Below are 21,394 nucleotides of genomic sequence, written 5' to 3'. Positions count from 1 at the left end.
CTATAGCTGTTAGCACCCTTTGTTATTGTGGGGAATATCAGTACAGGAGTGCTCTTGGCACTAGCTGGACATTTTGGAAGACAGGATATCAACTACATGAATCTTGAGCTCCTAACATGTTTGTTGTTATGTAAATAAAGGAACAAGCAAAGATACCATAAAGAAAAGATTTGTTGTCACTGATATTCATCATTCCCAGGTGTGATCTTTTCACGTACAGTTATAGACTGAGCTGAAAATGGGGGGACTGGAATGCAAAGATAGAGATGGAGAAAGGTGGAGATGGACAAAGCAGCAGGGAGTAGCAGTTTGGAAAAGCTCAAGAATTAACTTACTTCACTGGTCATAAAAGCATGAGCACAGATGTTTGCAATTAGTATTTTACACCCACCTTAAAAGAAATGTGCCTGTGGGCAATTGTAGACCAATAAACTTTCATAATAGCTAAACTACTTAAAATTTCTACATAGAAAAGAATTAAATATTTTATTAAGCAATAAAATGGCACATCTGTGAAAGAAAACACGGTCTGTGTCATCTAGACCATATTTGAATTGCCAAAAGTACATTGATAAAGCTCTTCTCAAGATCTAGTTAAGTAAATTAATTTAGTAAGAAATCCAGCAACCACAAAATTGAAATGGATTTTAAAAAACTGAGAGTCTATTTTTCACTGTTGCTTAAGTTCACAGTGAATGTTTACATCACCCTTAGATTCAACATGTTTTTAATGATTTGAAAAAAGTCAATGGCAGAAGAAAATGAAAGTCGAACACCTTTCATTAGCTGAAATTAAGAGGAGCACTTTGATTTCACAATCTAAAAAACTCCTTCAGGGCTAAGATTTTTTAAATAGAATATGGCCCTTGAACTGTATTTTCAGGATGTGGCTATCTAGAGCTTGTAGGCCAAATTGAGAATTCAGTATTTAAATTATGGTTTGCAATATGTAATGACAGAAGTGACAGCTTTTTAGGACATATTATCTAGAGTAAGTACAGCTCTGTATTTATAAAGGCATATATAGAAATAGGCATCAAGTTTCAGTAGAAGCTAAAATAACCCTGAAATCCTTCCCAAATATGAAAAATGTCTCCAGTTTAGTTATAGAATCACTGCATGGAAAATTATTGCACAGCTTCCTTATCAGAGGGGATTTTGATTGGGTGGAGTTTTACCCAATTAGTCATTCATGAAGTAACAACCTTTACCATCTCCAGGGATGGTGCATCCACTACTTTGGGCAATCTCTTCCAGTGCCTCACCATCCTCACAATTAAGAATTCCTTCCTTACATCTAATCTAAATCTCTTTCACTTTAAAGCCATTCCCTCTAGTCCTATCACTCTCTGCCCTTGCAAAACATCTCTGTCCCTCCTTCTTGGGCCCCCTTTAGGTACTGAAAGGCCACTAGAAGGTCTCCCTGAAGCCTTCTCTTCTCAAAGCTCGATTCTTATGATGAACTACAATTATCAGATTTTCGTGTGACCTTGCCTATTAGCCATTAGATAAATAGTACACTTTCAAATTCAACAATACTTTTCAAATGACTTAAGGGACTTTCTCTTATAGGTCTTCAAGAAAGAAGGTCTGCATTATTCAAGACTGGACTTCAGGATGAGTATGAAAAAAAAAAAAAGATTCCTAAAGATACAGTATTTTGGCTCTAAAATCAGTGCACATTTAAAAAGAATAGTTTTACTGAAGGAAAACAAATGACCAAGTTGAGCAGCTTTTGAGCATGTCTAAAATGCCTGGTAGGAAGTCCCCACTATTAAGATGCATGCATTAAGCGTCTGGTGCTTACAGATCTTAACTGTTTTATTTAAGAGCTGAGTGCTAGAAGCAGATTTTGCTGAGATGTGACATTTTTCAGTATTGTATGTTACAACCATTCTGGTAAAAATCTCAGTGGAGCTTCAGTGCATTTCTGTACCCCTCTACTAACCTTCCTTACACACACTGATGCAAATGGTGAATGGAAATTACAGCTGTCATTGACCAAAGGCCACATTAAAAAAATTTGGGAACTTCTTCATTCCGTCTCTGAATGCTCACATGGCAAATCACACAGAAGTTGCATTTAATTTTTCAAGGGTTTCCATGAACATCAGATTCCTATTTTTCTGTTAATAAATACATAATTTTTACATACCTACATATTTACTTAGCTGTTTAATTCTGGTGACAGAATTCTGGTGACAGATTATCCTAAGACTTTAACCTTTTTGCTGAGGTACAATATGTGGAGCTTCATCTTTTTAGAACATGAGATTTGTATTCACAAGCACCCGCCTGGTAATGAGTAGATTAGAATTGCACATGAGAACCTACACTTTAGAGTCAGTATCCACACAAATAATTTTGAGAGGTTACTGTTAGTTTTTGTAGGAGAAATCCAAGCAGACAATGGGTGGCCATTAAGTATTTTGTAGGCTTATTAATTTATGAATCAACAATCCTGATTCGAATAGGAGCATTATTTTACCCTGAGTATCTTTTTCTTGAGTATGTGTGTCTATTTATGTTCTGCACCAGTGTTGTATTCAGGCACTGGTTTGCTGCTTGGTGCACACCAGAAGTCGTACTTACAGCTCAAACTGAGCTCCTACAAAGTTCATGACTATCCTGGATGACAACCCCTCATCCAGATGTGAAACTTCTGTGTATTCAGGACAGCAGCTGACTTTGGTGACAAAAACTCTTACTTCGTGCCGTGCAGTTACCACAGCAAAGACTGAACTTTGATTTCCTTTCTCAAGTCCTCTCAAAAGAACTGTTTCTGAATTCCAAACAACTGCACGGGTTTGCCTGCAAAACCACCGGAACTGGTGACTGCGTACGGATGAAGGCAGTGCACCAAGAAGACAAGCTTGAGTTTCCACAGCTGAAATAGTGGTTTTACTTACTTCATTTAAGTAGGAAAGAAAAATAAAGAAGAAACCTAAGACATGTTTTTACACAGTAACATTTCAGAATAAAATTACTTTAAAAGTACTTTTTGCAAGGAACTGGAAGTCATCCTTGCCTAAAAATGCTAGCTTTCACTATTGCTCATGTAAGCTAAGAATGCATTAAGAATGCTGATAGCATTCCATTTTTTTCCATTACAAATGTATTTTTGTATGTGTTTAGTGTATTTCAACTTATACTAGTTATCATTAGTCAGATTAAAAAATAAGTAATTTTAAAATGTGTATTTTAATAATGATTATTCATGATTGTATTTATCACTCTCAACAATTAATTACCAAATATTTGCTGGACGTAAACCTTTTGTATTTCAATAAAACATAATAAAATTATTTACTTGAAAATTTCACAGGGAATTGAAGTGGTACCTAACATTGCACATAAGCTTATCATGTTACTTTAAAACTGATATAAAGTTACAGTTGGCGAAAAAGCCATAAGGAAACTGAAACAAAATTACATTTCCTAAAGTATGAATTACTTGAATCTTTTTAAATTAAAAAACTACGACTGTAATTTGGCCCTTAAAATGAGAAAGTCCTGTAAGACTCTAAGGAGAACACAAAACCACAAAACCCTCACAAAAGCAATACCACATCTCCATCCCAAACATAAAGCTGCTCCCACAGAGCACACATTCCAAGCAGCAGAGTTGATGTCACCAGTCACTGACAGACACAAGCTAAAATTAAAAGGATGCAGAGTACATAGCATAGCAAATGATAGACACATTGGAAGTGATAGCAATAAATGTTTTTTTAAAAGTATTGAAAGTAAAAAGATACTTGTTTCAATAAATACTGAGAAATGAAGATTGAGATTTAGGAAAACAAAATCAGAATTTTCTTATATCAGAATGTTATTTTGGAGGAACACTTACCTTAGAAAGTAAAGATAAAATCTTTACTAGAATAAAGCTTTAAAAAGTAGGTTTAAGCACCAAAAATATCTCACGGAAAAACAGCAGACATAACCAGCAAAGGAATATTTTTGCCTTTCTCATAACTTAATTAACCCTTATGCTTCAACTCTTCAAAGACAAAACAGTAAGAAGATACAAGTAAGATTTCAACATGGAATGTGTTTATTTTTTATTTTTAATTTTCATTACAGTATTAAGAGGTCATTTAAATACTTTAAATAAAGATATTTGAAGAAAAACCCAGAGGATTCAACTAGGTAAAGAAAAACACAATCTTATCAGTGGATAAAAGACAAGTATTGAATGACCTTAGGATCTTCAGAATAACATTCTCAAGAAAATGCATATTCGTGGGTCACCTAGTCAGGAATGCAGCTTAGTGTGGTGCTTCTCTTCCTGTTCTTTGTTTTGTGGATCTCAACTATAATGGACAGCTTCACTGACAGGCAGGAAGAATTTTTTTTTTTTTTTAATGAAACATGCAGAGAACCAAGTCAATGTGCTTTAAAACCTCTATAATTTTCTCTATAATTATAAATCAGATAGGCATCAGGTCATACTACAGTCCTAAATATCAACCCTCTCTCCTCCTTTTATATTTCCTCTCCAAATCAACCAACTATAATTATCTGACACATTTCAAAGGACCATGGAAACAATTGGTAGGCAGTTAAATATTACCAGACATGTAAAAAAAATAAAATAATCTGAAACTAACTGAAAATTAATTATGTTTCACAAAAGGATAAGTAAAACTAAAAGCAGAAGCTGCTTTTGGCGTGGAGTGAAAAAAGGGAAAAAAAAGCAGTCTGCTACTGTGCAAAGTAGAATACCCCGATTTCTGGAATGCATGCTCTGCCTTCCCTCAGGCATACTTCTGGAGCAATGCTGGGAGGTGGGAACATCTCATTTAAGATGTCCAGCCACCAGACCCTCTACCACTATTTCAAAGTCCATTTTATTTTCATGATAGCTCATATTTGTTAGTCATTTAGTGAAAAAAAAATTTCCATACACCCATTCTGATGAAAAAAATTTCTTTCAAATGCCAATCAAGAAAATCCTGACATAACTAAAGGAAGAGAGTGGAAACATGCAGTTAATTTTATTTAAAGTTCTCTGCAGGTATATTTACACACATACATACTAAAATATTTAAGCACATATATGTGTACATACCTAAGACATGTAAGCATTTGAGATTCTTTGCTTACAATATTCAGTCTCATAAGATCCATGGATTTTTAAAGATACACACAGTGAGATGGAATGTGTTAGTTCAAGCAGCTAAACCTGACATAAACACACACAGGTCAGGTCAGTGATTTTTCTTCCTTGGATCGCATGAGTGAGCACAGCTTCTTGCAGTGTTAAGTGTTTGGGGACTGGAAGTTGTCACATTTTGGTTCCAATGCAGTAACACATTAAACCAGTAATCTAAATTTCATAAGCTGCACCTTTAAACTCACGCAACACTGTACAGGTTTGCACACAACTTCCCAGCCAGTAGTCTGATGCCCTTCTTTCCTCTTCCAGCCAAAAATGACTGTTTCAGTGAAGAATTTAGGTAAAATGAAAACAATTTTCTCATTTGCAATCACATGACCAGGAAGTAGAGTGGGTCTGCAGCAGAAGCTGAGATTCCCTGATGCAGTGGGTGTGTAGAAAGTTAAATACCACTTCAATATCTCCACATTATTCCCATGAGGAGTGTGTTTATAACAACAAGCAGACTGTGGCACGCAACCATAGTCTAAGGTCAGCAAGGCCCTTTCTCTGTGCTACAGAATCACCCCTCTTGAAAATTCAGTATATTTATGCCTTTTAAAAATGAAAGTTTCCAGGAGGTTTCATGCTCAGTAAGGAGTGTGGAAATTATTTCATACTGTAAGCAAACTGTCAATTAAAAAGGGCAAAAATTCATTTTTAAATCAAGCTATGAATTGGACATCAAGCTACTTATATTTTGGATTTCTATTAAGAGAGATAATAAATGGTCATGTTTAATTTGTTGAAATAATGGCTAGCAAGGTAAAGCAACATTCACTTAAATGAAAGAGATGCTTCTTAAAACTGCATGAAATTAATGATTCTCACCCACAAAAACTCCCCAAACAAACAGTTTCATAAGGGAACTGCTACAAGCTATGAAACTTGATAGAGGAGATTAATATAATAGCTCAGCATCCAAGTCACTATGATATTTCAGTACACTAAAAATTGTATCTATTCCATCAGCACATATTATTAAGATGCATTATGTTGTTGGACCAATTTTTTATACAGTCTAACAAAAGTTACAGACCTTGTATATCTTGTTACAGTTAAAATAAAGAGGATTTCTGAGGCTCAGGCCTCAATACTCAGTTCAGTTATACTGCCAGCAAAAAGCTGAACATATTTCCCTTAGTGCTATCCTTAATCTTATATACCTTCAGATACAAAGGTTGGACAATTTTGCGTAATATGTTGCAATTACACTACCTGGCTAAACAAACTGTCCAAGAATCGCTAATAGAAATGTCATCAGAAAAATAAAGTCCAAAGCAGATTTGTACTAAAAAGAGAGAAAAAAAATCTACAAGAAAAGTGGTATAAGCCCTAAAGAGCAGTACATTCTTTGAGGACCTCCAATATTATACTATTTTGACGTATATGAATGCTTTTCTTGGAACATACAGAAAACTGTTTCTCTTAAACCAAGACAGAGAATGAATTTAATAGGGGTTTATAGGTCTCAAGTTTAGGAGGATTTCCCATCAGGTTCTGGAAAAACAAAAATCATTAAATACAGACACTAACCAGTTTGCAAATCAGGACATAAAATGTCTCAGATTATATAAAAGTATACTCCAACTTCTCCATAACAGAAGTCAAAGCTAAGGCCTCACAATTCCAGTTATTAGAAATAGCATATTCTCTTTACTAGGCCACCACTTGAAGCCAGCTACTCAGTGTTTTAAAGAAGGAATCTTATAAAAAGCTGGTTGCAGTGCAGTTCTTTGCAATATGTACCCAAGTACAGACAGATTGCTTGAAAGTATTAAGAGTTATAACAGAAACTGTTAAAGAAAATGCAACATAAAAACAAAATGCAGCAAACTACACTGCCTGAAGTTTCTTCAGGGTCCTCATACCTAGTAAAGTTCACTACACAGATTAAACATCATGAAGTACAAATTAACAAACCACATGATTAATAAAATCTGTTCACTTTATATTAAACATCTCTACTCTGATTACAGAACGTTTAGGCCCTCTGTAGCACAGAGGAACTCTTCCCTTTGTATCGCGGGCCAGGTTCTCATCGCGAACGCTCCTGCCCGCTTATTTCAACAGGTTCTGCAGCATCGCCGTAGCGTAGGTGGGGCGAGCTTGTCTGCTTGCAATTGCGTTTTGCAGATACTGGATGCCTCCACAGCGTTCCCAAATCTCTTCAAACTGCCTCGGTAAAATTTCAGCACCTCGCTTTCGGGTTAAGCCAGTCTCTTCAAGGTTAAGCTCACACATATCCATGTCATCCTTACCTGAAATGGTAAAGGGAAAAAGAAAACATATTTTACATCATTGAAAGATCCCATCAATAAAAATTAGATCCTTGTTAATTACATTTCCTCTCTGTAGATCTGGTTTGCTGGTAGACTTCAGAGCTTACGAGGAAGTCCTCAGATACAGGCATTTTTCAGTTTCCTGGTTTTTTGTTACACAGAGAACACTAAAACAGTATGAGAATAAACTAATATCAGATGCTGCAATTGACAAAGCTGTGCTTAAACAGCAAGCAAAAAGGAATAAAGGGAAGAAGCCGAAAGATCATCATCTCGATACATTCTTCTGAAACCCATTACAGGATGACAACCACATTTGGATTACATATACCTTCAGTTTCAGGCCACTTTATAGTGAACTGCTTTACTTATGGTTAAAGCAACTAAGAATTCCAGACTTTGGATCAAGTAGCTAATCTGTCAGCCTACCACACAAAACCAACAGTGGGACCAACGTAGGCAATCCAATGAAATTATATATGTAGCTCACAAACTAAATCGTAATCTTATTTTTAACAGGTACTCAACGACAGCACTGCTACTTTTAGCTATGGGCTTTGGCACTGAACAGCAACAGCTGGTATAAGGAATTCTACTTAAAATAATTTGCAGAAAACAAACTTTTGTTGCCAGTAAAGCATAATCCTGTAGTGAAACAAATTGGCTATGGCCTTTCCTCAGTCTCTAAGTTAAATACAAAATCTCAAAACACAGAAGCGTAAGCAGCATTTCTCCAGTGTTTTCTCCCCTGTTCCTTACCCTCCAGAAAAGGAGGATACATTTCACTACCAGATAAATCTCTACCTATCCATTGCAACATTTATTCTAAATTTTTAAGATTAAAAAGCTATTTTCCCATACTAAGTAGCATAAATAGGGTAAAAGCATCAGCTTGCTATTAGCCTCATGCTATGGACAGACAATGTAACATATGCACAAATTGTTTTGATACAAACTGCTTGTAATTCTTTACAGCTAACTTAAAAACAGTATAATAATGAGTAGACCTTTCCCAGATAAATTGTGATGTTTTATCTTCACACTGTCTCCAGTTCAATGAATAGTCTGAGGGTTTGTAATAATACAACTCTTTCCATTTGATTTCCCACTGTCTATGGCTTCCCAAATTGAAGTACGTGTAGAAGTAAAACATAGGACCAGTTACATGTCCCAGTGATATTCTGAAACATTTGGCCACCATCAGCAGCAGTCCCAAATCCTCAAATTCTGCCCAGATAAGAAAGAACAGAGAAAGGGAGGGAGGGAAGGAAGGCAGGGAGGAAGGAAGGCAGGGAGGAAGGAAGGTGGGGAACTTGGAACTTCATCCTCTTTTTCTGAAGTTTGTTATCAACTCTGAACCTTCTCCAAGTTTCAACACCAACCTGCTACAAGCAGAATGGGTGCCTTGTCAGGGTGAAGCTCCATTTGCCGAGCAATCCAGGGCCCATCGAAGTGTGCGTACCACCAGCCCTTCTTCTTGTTCTGGGGGTCCTTGTACTGGTCCGCGGGGCGGATGAAGGGAATGCGGAAGTAGCGCTGCTGCCTGTTTATTTCAATCTCTTGTTGTCTGCCCGGGAGCTGGGCTGCGGGGTTCTGTTGTGCTATCATTCAAAACATCCCCCCAAAAATAAGTGAACAAAGCAATTAGAAAACAAGAAAGCCATATTACTTCCTTTATTAATCAGCACATTAAAAAACAAACAAACAAACAAACAAACAAAACAAACAAGAAAACAAACCCTCCCCCAAAACCCAAGAGATTATCTCTCAAGGTCATCTGAAGTCTCAGCAAACCTAGAAAGTATTTCCATCTCATATAATGTGCATTCTGTTAATTGCAACAGCTAAAACACTGGTCAGAAATGGCTCATGTTAACTCCTGTACATGTTGCCCAATGGCAAATTTAAACAAAACTAAGTAAATAAAATAACATATTCTGCTTTTAATCAATATTTAAGGTAAAACTTGCCATGTAAAATTTCTTACCAACCAGAAACATTTATCAGTAATTGCTTTAGTTCAGTCCATTTTTTTGTAAAAAAAGATCACAGCGCACAGAAGCATTTTCAGTTGCAAACATACAAAAGCATCACTTGATGTTTGACAGTCGACACAAAAGGATGTATAATACTGTTAGAAATTACTAATTTGTTAATAGAAATGTTGACAATAAATACTGCTTATTACAAAGCTGCCACCAAACAATTTTCTGCTTAGATTTCTATAAGTCAAAATCTGGCATTAGAAGTAACTTCTGGCTGCTTTCTTTTTTCAAGGAATTTTTAATTTCCGACCATTAAGATCAGCTGACTAAACTTCTAAAGGAGAAAGTTACATGAAATTTGTTCAAGTTTCATATATATTTTTGGTAAATATTTTCCACATGCATTTTTGGACTTTTTGAGTTCCCCATATTTCAGACTCTAGAGAGAAACTCACTTTCAAATAAAAGCAGATACTCTCTATGTTAATTCATCAAATGATCAACCTTCTTAATCTTACATATACACTATCATAATCGATTTTAAATAGTAAATGCTCTTAAAAGCAACATTCTTTCCTTTAATAACTGCCCCTGCAAAAGTTTGTTACTGATCTTGTTTTAGTGGTTTACACCACTGTTACAGATACCCTGCTTAAGAACCTTTACCATCTCTACAGAAGAAAATCAGGATTAACTTTTTATATGTTTCAGCATAAAAGGAGTAATTAAAAGTGAATTCAATTTTTTTCCTTGTGTATTGAGCAACAAAGAGAATTTCTGAGCTAACATTTATTAATATGAAAAATTACAATTACTTTTAATAACTTATTTTTACAGTCATGAACAGAACTAATACAGACTAGCAACTACACCTTGAAATTTCTTTTGCCTAGATTCAAGCAAAAATAGTTTTTCTAAACCTGAAGAGCAGAACTTTAACAAACCCCTATATGTCATACACATCAAATCTCCTTTTTCTAATGTGTGCATTAACAACAAACATAGAAAAAAAGCACCCAGATTTTAACACATGAATGCTACTTTTATACATCAACTCTGATAAAACACACACCTTACAGGAAGACAGAGTATATAAAAAACTAATTTAATTCTATGCATTGTCTGAACATTTATCCCAGCAGATCAGTACTTAAGTATTGTTGAATACTTTTTGCACTGCAATGGTAATTGCTAAGGCTCATTTCTACCCCTAGGCATATCTAAATCTAGAGAAGAGGGCAAATCTAGAGAATGGAAATGCTAAGCAGCCAATGGAGCCTCTATTGGTGCTATAGAACTGTGGCTGTCTATTCAGAAGAAACCATCACCTGAATGTTAGTCTGTGTGCTAGGAAAACAGTTGTTACATTATGTTGATTCCAGAGTTTTGCTACAACAAAAAGCCATGTGCAGACAATAAAAAAAAAAGGCTAGAACAAGAATGGTTTTGGGGTGTTGGTGGTTGTGGTAAAAAATCGGAGATTATATCTTTCAATAATTTATATAAGAAGGTTATTTCACTCTCCCTTCCCATGACTCCTCAAATGGGTAGGTTTTCACGAAGACAAGTACATTTTTGAATTACTAGAGTCATGTATAATTACCATCAGATTAATAACATTGTCAAATTATCATTTTTTTTTTTTACAATTAACTTCTATATACATGTGTAGCAAAACACTGGATTAATCAATGTTAGTATGGAGCTCTCAAGTGTTCCTATTCTTCAAAGTTAGCTTAAACAACTGTCTCCTCACTTACTTGAGTTGCTCAAAAATGGTGCAAAATCTGTGAACAAATATTACATGTTGAACAAAAAATGAAAGTGCTGATTCCTTATAAGTTATGGCTTCATTACAACATCAACATTTTTCACCAATGCTGATAACAAACAAATAGGAATTCTAGCTACAACACAAATGCAGATTCTAAGTGTTTCTACTCTTTTTCTACTTCTATTTTCATCAAGATTTAACCTCAAAATCACCTTAATAATTTGCAATTCCTGTTACAAAGCTTCAGTGGTAAATTGCTCTGACAAATCTGCTATTTAATTAATGTAGTACTTTATTTTTTTGACATTTCTGCTAGAAAAAAAAACTTCCAGAGCTCTGTCAATATCAGTAATAATACACAAACCAGTGCTTAGCTTCTATACTGAATGCATGAATTTAAATAAAGGATACTTATAAAATTACATTAAAGGATACTGTAAAACTACATTAAATCAATGAAAAGATGTAAAGAAAAAACTACATCACTTGAAGCCCACATCCACTGACACGGGAAAGACTTTTAGCTTAAACACCTAAGAAATCAGAATTTCTTCTTACTACCTTCTCAGATGACTACAGTACATATGTATGTGAAATGCCCATGTGGTATAATTATTTGCAATGCAAAGAATTATACTGGCATTGAGAGTCTCTAAAGGTCACTATCAATTTCTTCTGAACTGCAAGGTTCTCTTATTCTCTTATTATGCCATATTTCAATGAAGTTAAAAAAATACAATGAAAAACACTGAAAAAAATGCAGCAAATATCTCAAAAGTGATAACAATATGAATATTCTCAGCTTTTTGTGCAAAAATCCAAAGATCATCTGCTCTTTGATACTTCCCATCAGCAACACTGTGTATGAATATTTTACCCATTTAGCTCCAGAGAGAACGTTCAAAGCAATTTACCACTTGGCAGAAGTGCTTCAAATGCCTTTTCCTGCCATTTCAGTCACAAGCTTTCTTAAGCAGCTAAAACCACATTTCAGACACAAGGACCCATTATTTGATAATATCTTCTCCAGGGGTCCAGATTTTGCCTGCCACATATCCATACTAAAATTCCCTGAGAACCTCAAACTCAGGTAATGCTCAAGTAATTAATAACTCAAGTAAATGAATCAAGGGGAAGGAGGTGCCTTTGTACATGGACTGAGATTACCTAGGGCACCTGGATTCCCTGGGATGCTTATTCTCCATGTCCTACAACAATGCCTTAATCTCAGGCTCATGTGACTTTGGGGAGAGCACTTTCTCCCTATCTTCCCTTTTCTTTGTCTCTCCCATGAACTGTGTGACAGGAACACAAATATCAAATATAATGGAACAAAAAGACAAAAGGAATGATCTGACTAAATTGTTCCATGCATTTACTGTGATCCTATAAATTTCTTAGATTCCTTTTATACAGATGATCACCGGACTTTTGAGGTGGAACATTGGGAAACGAGTAACAGTCCACTCTGTAAATACCACTCCAGAAACCAGGTACAGAATTTCCAGGTCTGGCAGTATGAAACTCCCACACTTCCTTGATGAATGCAAGAGAAACTTACTCTGATTAGTGTGTGGCTTTGTCAATAAACACCAGCCTGTGAAATCAGTAGAATGAGGGGTCTAAATAGAAAACACGGTCTACACAAAATTTGTCACCCCATGAGCCAGAATTACAGCATCAACACTCAGATTTTATAAAGGAGGATGTAACATGATGTATGTAAGCAGTGATGTAAACGACATAATTAGTAGCACCTTTTAAAAGTATCTACATCTATGTCTACATGTCTATGTCAATATTATGAAATATTAAAGTAGCACAGCAATGAACATTTAACAAAAATGCCAGCACCTGCACCAGTAGATCAAGAACTCTTTTTAACAGATGTCAGCTGGATGTGAGAAAAGGTTTTAAGAAGCATAAGAAGCTGAGTCTACCGAAAGTGTTTTAATTTCTGTGAAGAATTTGCCAGTTTCAATCTTTCCAAAATATTTACCTTAAATCAACATAAAACACTCCTAAAAAACTCCAAGTTTCTTCAACCTAGCAAACCCAGAATACATTCCAGAAATGTTCTCTTTAGAATATTATCACCAAAATTACTATAAACACAAAATTATCTCTCCTCACCATAGTCTGTGACTGATTTGGGAGCACGCTGTTCTGTTTCTGCATTGCGTTTCTTATTCTTGGATTTCCAAGCATGATACACCTTTAGCCTTCGGTGGAACTCTTCTCTGCAAGCTGCCAAGAGTTCAATATCTATCCCAAAAAAAAGGAGAAGGGGAAGGCATGAGTGAGAAAAGTCAGAAAAATATTTATTAAATGTTTTTCTATATTGATAAGGTATATGATTGGAGATCAAGCTGTGACACTAATATGATAACATGGAATGTAAAAACCCCTCACTCTCTGCAGCACAGCGCCTGTGTTTTATGACCCAAAAAGTCCCTCAGAGTTTGATGAATCCTTTTCTGCTTTAGAGTAAAGGCAGTCCCCAAAGTAGCTGTTGTACTGGGACATTTGGAGCAGTAAAATGCTACAAATATTTCTGTTGACAGTATCACAATACAAGCCGCACAGAAACAAATTTTAAAAAAATTTAATTGCACTGCTGAACATTATTTCTGCAACTGAAAAAAACCCATGAATTTGACTGCTTATATTTGTATTCTTTTTTCATGTATGTATTTTAATTTTTCTGAAGTTCATTATGCTAAGAATTGAATGATGACAAGGCTTTTTCATTAGTTATCTCAGAGTATCCAAGCTGGCTTCATGAGGAAAGAACTCCACTTATTACTGCACCATCTACATAGCCGAAAACATTGCTCCAGTCTTGCATATGTAAAAACACTAAAAGAGAATGAGTTACTTTCCAATTTCTACATCCAGGAAGAAATTCTGAGTGATCTTAAATCACAAATTAACCAACTGCTTTCAATAAGAAGCAGGAAGAAACAGTAATACCTAAAAGACGAATAATTCTTATCTATTTCTATCTTCACAGCACTGAGGCCAAGGTGATTAATGCCCCACTGTAAGCTTCCAAAAAGAAGTTACACATTTTGAAAATTAAAGAATAATAATCTACGACAGAACATATTTTTGCTTTCTTTATGATTTGGTGACAGCAAGAATTGATAGCAAAAAAATTCTTAGAACATGCAAATTCTAGGTAAAGCATAATAATTACTATTCCCTCTGTGGAAGTACATCAAATGGAGTGAACTTAATTAAGAAGTTATAACATGTATTTTATGCCCAAGATGTTTATTATCATAAATATATAATCCCTTAAAGACATCACAAAGGAGATTCTGTTTCCTTAATATGGAAATAGCTTTGTGTATTGTTCTTTTGGGGGTAAGAGAATTTTTAAAATTAATTTGTTATTCACTCAAACTCATGTAAACTTTTAATCTTTGTTATAGGAAGAAAGTAACACTTTTTCGTATAACTACAACTTGAACTCTTTCTCAGAAAAAAAACCACTTACCACAGGAGGTGTTGATTGTATCACGAAGCTCTGCATATTTCCACTTACTGAGATCATGCTTCTTAGTACCAGCAGCAGCTTTTGTGGCTTGCACTGCAGGACCCCTGCAATTATTTTTAAAATGTATATGTATTTTTTCCAAGTATTAAACAGGATTTTTTTTAAGAAGAGGAAGAGATCCCATGATCAATAATGCGTCATACTTATTACCACACAGACAAAATACCATAGTATTTTCAAGTTGTTTGAATTATCAAGAGAAAATGAAAATATATTTTATGCTCAAAATCATATCATAATCTGATTTGCCTCCTAAAGATTAAAAGGAATTGTCATTGATATTTTTCAGGTATAGAAAGACACATATTCTGAGTATCTCATCCCACATTGATGTACATTTTACTTTGTGAGAACCAAGATGCAAAAAACAAAGACTGAACATTTTTAGTTCCATTCAAAAAACAGACAAGGAAAAATATTCCTGAAGTAGAACAAGGAGAAGGAAGAAAAGGCATTTCCTCTGCTATTTAAAATTGATCTTGTTCCTAACCTTAAGAAAATATTCTGTCTGACAAAAACCTAACTTGAGAGAAGAAACCAAATTAATTCTATATTGGCCATCTAATAACAGCAATATTTATTCTGAGTTGGGAGTGATGATATTGATCATCATGATCATCAAGAGTGATGATATTTATCATCAAAGTAAAAAAGACCACTCGGACTAAACGCTGACCAGTAAAAAAAGACTCATCAAAACTCAGTATTTTCCAAAGGCAAAAGGTCTTCACCATGTAGGTAATGTCAAAGTGAGTCAACAGCGAATGCAAGTGAGGAATTATTACTAAAATCTCAATCATCTTTAGGAAAATGTACAATGTTTCCATGTATGAAACGAACATTAGATATAAACATAAGCCTGAATTTCTTTTTTTCCCCAAGAAATGTGGTATGGATAAGTGGAAGAACTCTCCCTCAGGAACAGCAAACTTCCTGTGGATTATCAGCTTATAAAATAAGTTGAAAACACTGCAATGTTCAGTGATGATCAGCACATCTTTTAAACACTAAGGAATTCAAGAGCAGACACGAGATTTTACCAGTCTCTGCTCATGACTAAGAATAAAAATTGAATTCTTTCAGGATCTGAGGGAATTTCTTCAAAAGAAACTAGAAAGAATCTTTAACAAGGTAGCAAAGTTCTTGATGCAATAAGAAAAAACAGGCTTTTTAATTGTAAGGTCTGTTTGTGCAGTAATATCTTTGTGGGACAGGCACAGTATTAATAGGTATAATCTAATGAATATTATTTTAACATTTATTTTTCCATAAAGGTCTCATGTGGTACCGTGAAGTTTTATGTTTATTTTCCTTTTTTAATTAGAAGGTTATAAAAAACTATTATAACCTGAATTTTTTCTTTATGCAGATACAGCAGTTTTGAAAGCAGTGATAACAAATGCAATTTAAATTTCATTGAATAAACCTAACATTCCTCTTAATAACAACTGAACCATCTCTTCAGTATAATTAAAACTACAGAATCTTGCTGTTGGAGTAGCAGCTTAATGTCTACTCATACTACTAATCTGAGTCCACACAGCTTCCAGTTGGAGTTTGAGAAGTCAAACGTAAAAAATTGACTTAGAACTACTCATGACTGTAAAACAAATAACTGGACAAACTTCTTCAAAATATATACTTTAATATTTTGTTCTATTCTGTAGGACATCAAGGATTCCTGATAATTAATTTGCACTGCCTGGTGTCTAACCTTTTTGAACCTAATTTGACAAATCCTAAGGATTTTCCTTATTTAGCAACATTACCCACCACTCTAAGAGTTTGCTGCCTAATTTAGCACAGCAGAACTAGGTTGTAGTAATCTTTAAGAATGCTAATCCAATTGAATGGCTTAGTCTTTCTATTAGGGTACTACTGTGCACTCTGAAGACCACTTGCTTGTTTTCTACAGGACCTCAAGCACAACAGTCTGGCAGCAAGAGGAGCATCACCTTTGACATTCCATCTTCACTGCTCCATATGAGAGTTATGTATCATAAACAGTATTTTCAGACTAAAAACAGAAAAGACCAGTCTCATGTCAAAGGCTTCCAGTGTATGAAAAGTGAGACAATTTTTTTTAAACAAGCAGATACTGAGAAGCATTGCATTTTGAATCCGACCAGAACACAGAGCCTGATCTGGCCCCAAAATTTTTTCATCTTTTTGTACATTAAAAATTGGCCACTGTCATTGGAACTATGTCAATATATGCAATACAATATGGCCATTTAAATTCACATGCTACCTTAATTACACCTTATGTGGTTTATGCCTATTCTTAAAATACTGCAGGAGAAAAATTTAGTTACCAGCTGCATTCCAATCATCCATGATACCACTAGAAAATTCATTAAACATGTGAGACTGAGCATCTTCAAACTATACATACATAGCTTAGTAACTTGTTAAACAACAGATTCACTTTCAAAACCTCTAAACATTTTTTCTTCTTCTGTAAGGTTCACAAAATCAATGTCAAAAAAAATTTCTACCATCAAGTTGCAGAAAACACTTTCTATTTACTTGCTGATATGGAAGACAATCACAAAAATTTCTTTGAACAGAGTATTAGTATTTGACCAACTAGCATATTCAGACCCAAACCTGTATTTATCTTTTCTTCTGCATTGTGCATAAAATCTCACATTATCATTCAAGAAATCCCAGAAGGAGATTTTGTTTGGATATCTTAAGAGGGTTTTTAATATGGTCTTACCATGGAAATTTTCAAAACTACTTTTATTTTAAGAGAACTCTAATGAGCATATTTCCTTATTAAATGCACCAACAATTACATTGCTGTTAAATGGCTTCATTAGCTTTGTGCTGAATCTGTAGAAATATGCCTTTAAAAGATGTGGAGCCTTGTGATCTGTTTATCACAAAGGTGAGAGGAGAAGAAAGCTGGAGAAGCATTAATGAAATTATAGAAAATTACAGGGTACATGAACAATTCTTATTCTTTTTCAATATAATAAGTTAAAATAGCAAAGAAATAATTGCTGAAAAAATGGTAAATGCAATTTATCTGAAAGAAATAATTTAGTTACCTGCTCATAATTTAAAAAAAACCCCAGATTCCATTACTTTTAATTCCATAATAATTCAACCCATTTAATGTGTGATTTGTTTTTAGAAAATGATTGATTCACTGGTGTTATACCTTCTCACCTACCTAGACAATATTTCTGACATTTCTGTGGCCATTTGTTCCCTACAAGAAAATTGGTATATGAGCATAAACCAAATATATATGGATATAAAACCAGCCTTTATAACCATGAAAGTGTCTTGACAATCAAACTGAAATTAAATTAAATGCACAGGAAACGACTACTTATTTTTAATTATTTCAATTCAGACACACACACAAAAATAGACAGACAGATAGATAGATAGATAGATAGACAGACAGATAGACAGATAGATAGATAGACAGACAGACACACATACACACACACAGAGTCCTGATTCTGTAAAGAACAATAAATTACACAGGGCAGTGAAAAATGGATGGTATGTTAAAAACTTTACAGCAATTATATAATGATTTTTGAATAGATGTTATTTGGTATATTTGGTTATTAAAGGGTTTATTAGATGTAAGCAAAGTAATGAATATGAGGCATTAAAAATTGACTTAGAAATTACAGATGCATACTAACAAAGATTGCTATGGGGTATTAGTAAATAAGAAGACAATATCAATTTCTTTTGATTAATTAATGTGGCTTTTATCTATTAGAGCATTCAAATGGAAAAAAATGCCATACGTAGTCATTTGTGGCTTTGTTCCATTGGCTCTGCAAACAGAAGACATTTAATGTTAGACAAACTACTACCTAGTTAATATTTTAATAATCTGAAGCAAGAAAAGGTGGGTCATAGCATTTCCTGCTCTCTCACATCTTCTTTATTATCTTAAGAATTTTTATTATTATTATTTTTAGCTGATTATATAAACCTCTTTTCCCCCCAAAACTTTCTCATTCAGTTATGACTTAAATAATAATCTGGGAAAAAAGAAATGTACAAGTGAAAGCTTCCCCCAGCCTTTCTCCCCTGTCCAATCTTTCAAAAGCAGAGACTTTGAAGCATACTACTGATGTATTTCATGCTTGGATAAGCGTGTCACAAGAAACAGCAGCAATCCTCCTGTAGCTGCTCTGGGAACAGGATGGGTGCTTCTTCATGCAAGCTGTGAACAGACCCCAAGTGTAACTGCTGTGCTGGAAACACACAGGTGAGCACAGGTAGCACTATCTGTGCTAAATTAGGACATAGGATTGTTCCAATGCAAAACCCAGGAGAGATACACTCACAACACTCTTCTAAGACTAGCTTTCTTTTGATGTTACATGCCATACTGTACACTTCAATAAGCCACATAAATGAATAAAAACTACCCAGTTGAAAGCAGATACTTACTATCTAAATTAATTTTTACTTAACTGCTAGTCATTACCTTTAATTTACCCCTGGGTGCAGTAAATCACATATTACACATCCTTTCAAACTGTGGATGAGTAGTAAAATTGGATAAAGCTAGAAGAGGTCCAGCAGATCCAGCACAGAATAAGCACAAATGAAAATCCTGGATCTGCTGCCAGAACAAACAACTTTTCTTCTTTGATAGTAGCCAACAAATATATTTTTTAAGGAAACTGTTAATACTTATGCCCCTTGAAATATCTATGAAAGCTATGAAAGTGAATACAGCAAGGCACTGTGGAAAAAAGAAATAAACTACAGGCACTCAAGTTCAAATATGACAACACAAAAGTGTCGCGTATTTGTTAAAACTGAGCACATAAAATCACCCTTTTCTTCCTCTTTTCACTCAACAGTTACAACCATACAATGGAAAATACCTTTATTTTCTTCATGCCAATATGTAAGGATGAAACCAATTTTTACAGAAGTGTGATAACACTGTAAAAGCAATATACTGCATGAATTCAGTATGAAGTCACACATGCTTTATCTTATTACAGCAAAATTTAACAGGGAAGATATATATACTTATAGAAAAGTCAGTGATTTTAGTGTATCACATGCTAATATGTCAGTCTCAAATGTAGAAGACCGTAGACTATAACTTCTTTAGACTCCAGCAAAATTTTGATTGGTATAATATAAAAGAAGTCCTGAGACTTTATGTTTTAATATTAGATTACATTATTTATTCTAACCAATAGTTTGCATTTCACCAAATTTCTTTAGCTGCTACCTTTAAGGCAACTCCTGAAATTATATGAAAATCCTCTGATTTCAATAGAAGATACTGGGGCCTGGGTAAGGTTTTAGTCTGATTTTAAACAAACCAAAATAAAATCAAATATTAAATTAAAAGCATTCTGTTCAGGTTTTGAATGTGCAATGAACTATTTGAAGTAGACTTTGGAAACAAGGGAAAAAATTTGCCAATGAGATAAAAAAGATCTCATGTAAGCAGGAAAATCTATCACTTCTTTTCTAGATTTAGGTATTATCTTGCTCAAGAAATTATTTCCATCTCTATACTAACATGTTCAGACCACTGAGTACTTTCCAAACACTTAGAAGGGTCTTCAGTCACCTACCAGCTGCACAGCAGAACTGGGCTAGCTACACAGCAGAGAAACTGGCAGTCAAAGAGTTATGATGACAATTAGCTCATCATCCATTCTGGGATTATACAAGAAAGACCAATGCCAAAATCACCTATGAGCAGTAGGAAACCCAGTGGAGGTTAGAGCTTCACTGACAGAGAAGTTACTGAATTCTCTGAGCTCTTGACTACTGCATCCCTTCTTTCATATTTAAGAGAACTCTGCCAGGTTGCAAGACTAGAGTGACTTTGTGTCTACCTTTAAAGTATTGCACCAAAATCCAGACAGGGAGAGTGGTGAGGCACTGGAACAGCCTTCCCAAGGGAGCTGTGGCTGCCCCATCCCAGCTTGGATGGGCCTCTGAGCTACCTAGTCTAATGGAAGGTGTCCCTGACCATGGCAGGGGGCAGGAAAGAGATGATTTTCAAGGTCCCCTTCCAACCCAAACCATTCTGATTCTGTGAATGGAGCATGTCAGTCTCAGTCAGAGACAATTTGACAGCTATTGCAGTACCGAGGGAAAAAACACAACCATTTCCGTGGAACTGCCCAGAAGTCAGTATTGAACATGACAAAAAATTACCCACCTATCTCAAGCAAGCATACAGTTATTAAAAAAAGTATACATTTAGATGAAATTTGGGTAGCAAAAGAAATACATCTAGGAGCTTGAAATTTCATGGCAACACAAGGGATTTTCTTGCACTCATTTCAACAACAACAACAGAGTAGAGTCATATTAATGAAGTCACCAAGTATGTGACCATGTTCACAGGTCCCTTCATGCAACTTGACCAGTAAGTACCATTTTTACTGGAACTTCTAAGTTGCTTCTAAGACATCACCTTTTACACATGAAGAGTTCTTGCTCTGCAGACAGGCAGTGTGGTTCTGTGTATCAAAGGTTAAGCTCATTTTATCGCACATCAAAAATTGACACAAAACAAGACTAACACTTAACATTTGAACTCATCTATGTTAGGTATTTTCATTCCACTTGAAAAAACTTACCAGTCAGGGCCCAGAAATTACT

General features: G+C 34.9%; 2 protein-coding genes across 6 annotated transcripts in view; one reads left to right on the top strand and one right to left on the bottom strand.

Moving 5' to 3' along the window:
• The window catches only part of IMPG1 (interphotoreceptor matrix proteoglycan 1), a 52,587-nt gene extending 50,685 nt beyond the window's left edge, over window positions 1-1,902 (top strand). Inside the window, exon 19 of the mRNA XM_064710097.1 lies at window positions 1,573-1,902. The gene's annotated coding sequence lies outside the window, so the exon portion shown is untranslated. The remainder of the gene's footprint in view (window positions 1-1,572) is intronic.
• Window positions 1,903-6,078: 4,176 nt separating this feature from the next.
• The window catches only part of MYO6 (myosin VI), a 100,335-nt gene continuing 85,019 nt past the window's right edge, over window positions 6,079-21,394 (bottom strand). Inside the window, exons 29-35 of one of the 5 annotated variants that reach the window (XM_064707425.1) lie at window positions 18,544-18,573; window positions 17,946-17,984; window positions 14,705-14,808; window positions 13,336-13,467; window positions 11,189-11,215; window positions 8,826-9,044; window positions 6,079-7,422 (exon numbers count right to left, since the gene is read on the bottom strand). In XM_064707425.1, coding sequence (XP_064563495.1) covers window positions 7,223-7,422; window positions 8,826-9,044; window positions 11,189-11,215; window positions 13,336-13,467; window positions 14,705-14,808; window positions 17,946-17,984; window positions 18,544-18,573 — 751 coding nt within the window. In that variant the 3' untranslated portion in view covers window positions 6,079-7,222. Of the gene's footprint in view, window positions 7,423-8,825; window positions 9,045-11,188; window positions 11,216-13,335; window positions 13,468-14,704; window positions 14,809-17,945; window positions 17,985-18,426; window positions 18,574-21,394 lie in introns of those variants that run through there. The other 4 variants (XM_064707423.1, XM_064707424.1, XR_010439498.1 and 1 more) reach the window with 4 other exon arrangements.

This window comes from Zonotrichia leucophrys, chromosome 3 (genome assembly GCF_028769735.1).
Source record: "Zonotrichia leucophrys gambelii isolate GWCS_2022_RI chromosome 3, RI_Zleu_2.0, whole genome shotgun sequence".
NCBI lineage: Eukaryota > Metazoa > Chordata > Aves > Passeriformes > Passerellidae > Zonotrichia > Zonotrichia leucophrys.
The sequence above is the reverse complement of the archived record's forward strand: the minus strand, read 5'-3'. Positions and strand labels throughout refer to the sequence as shown.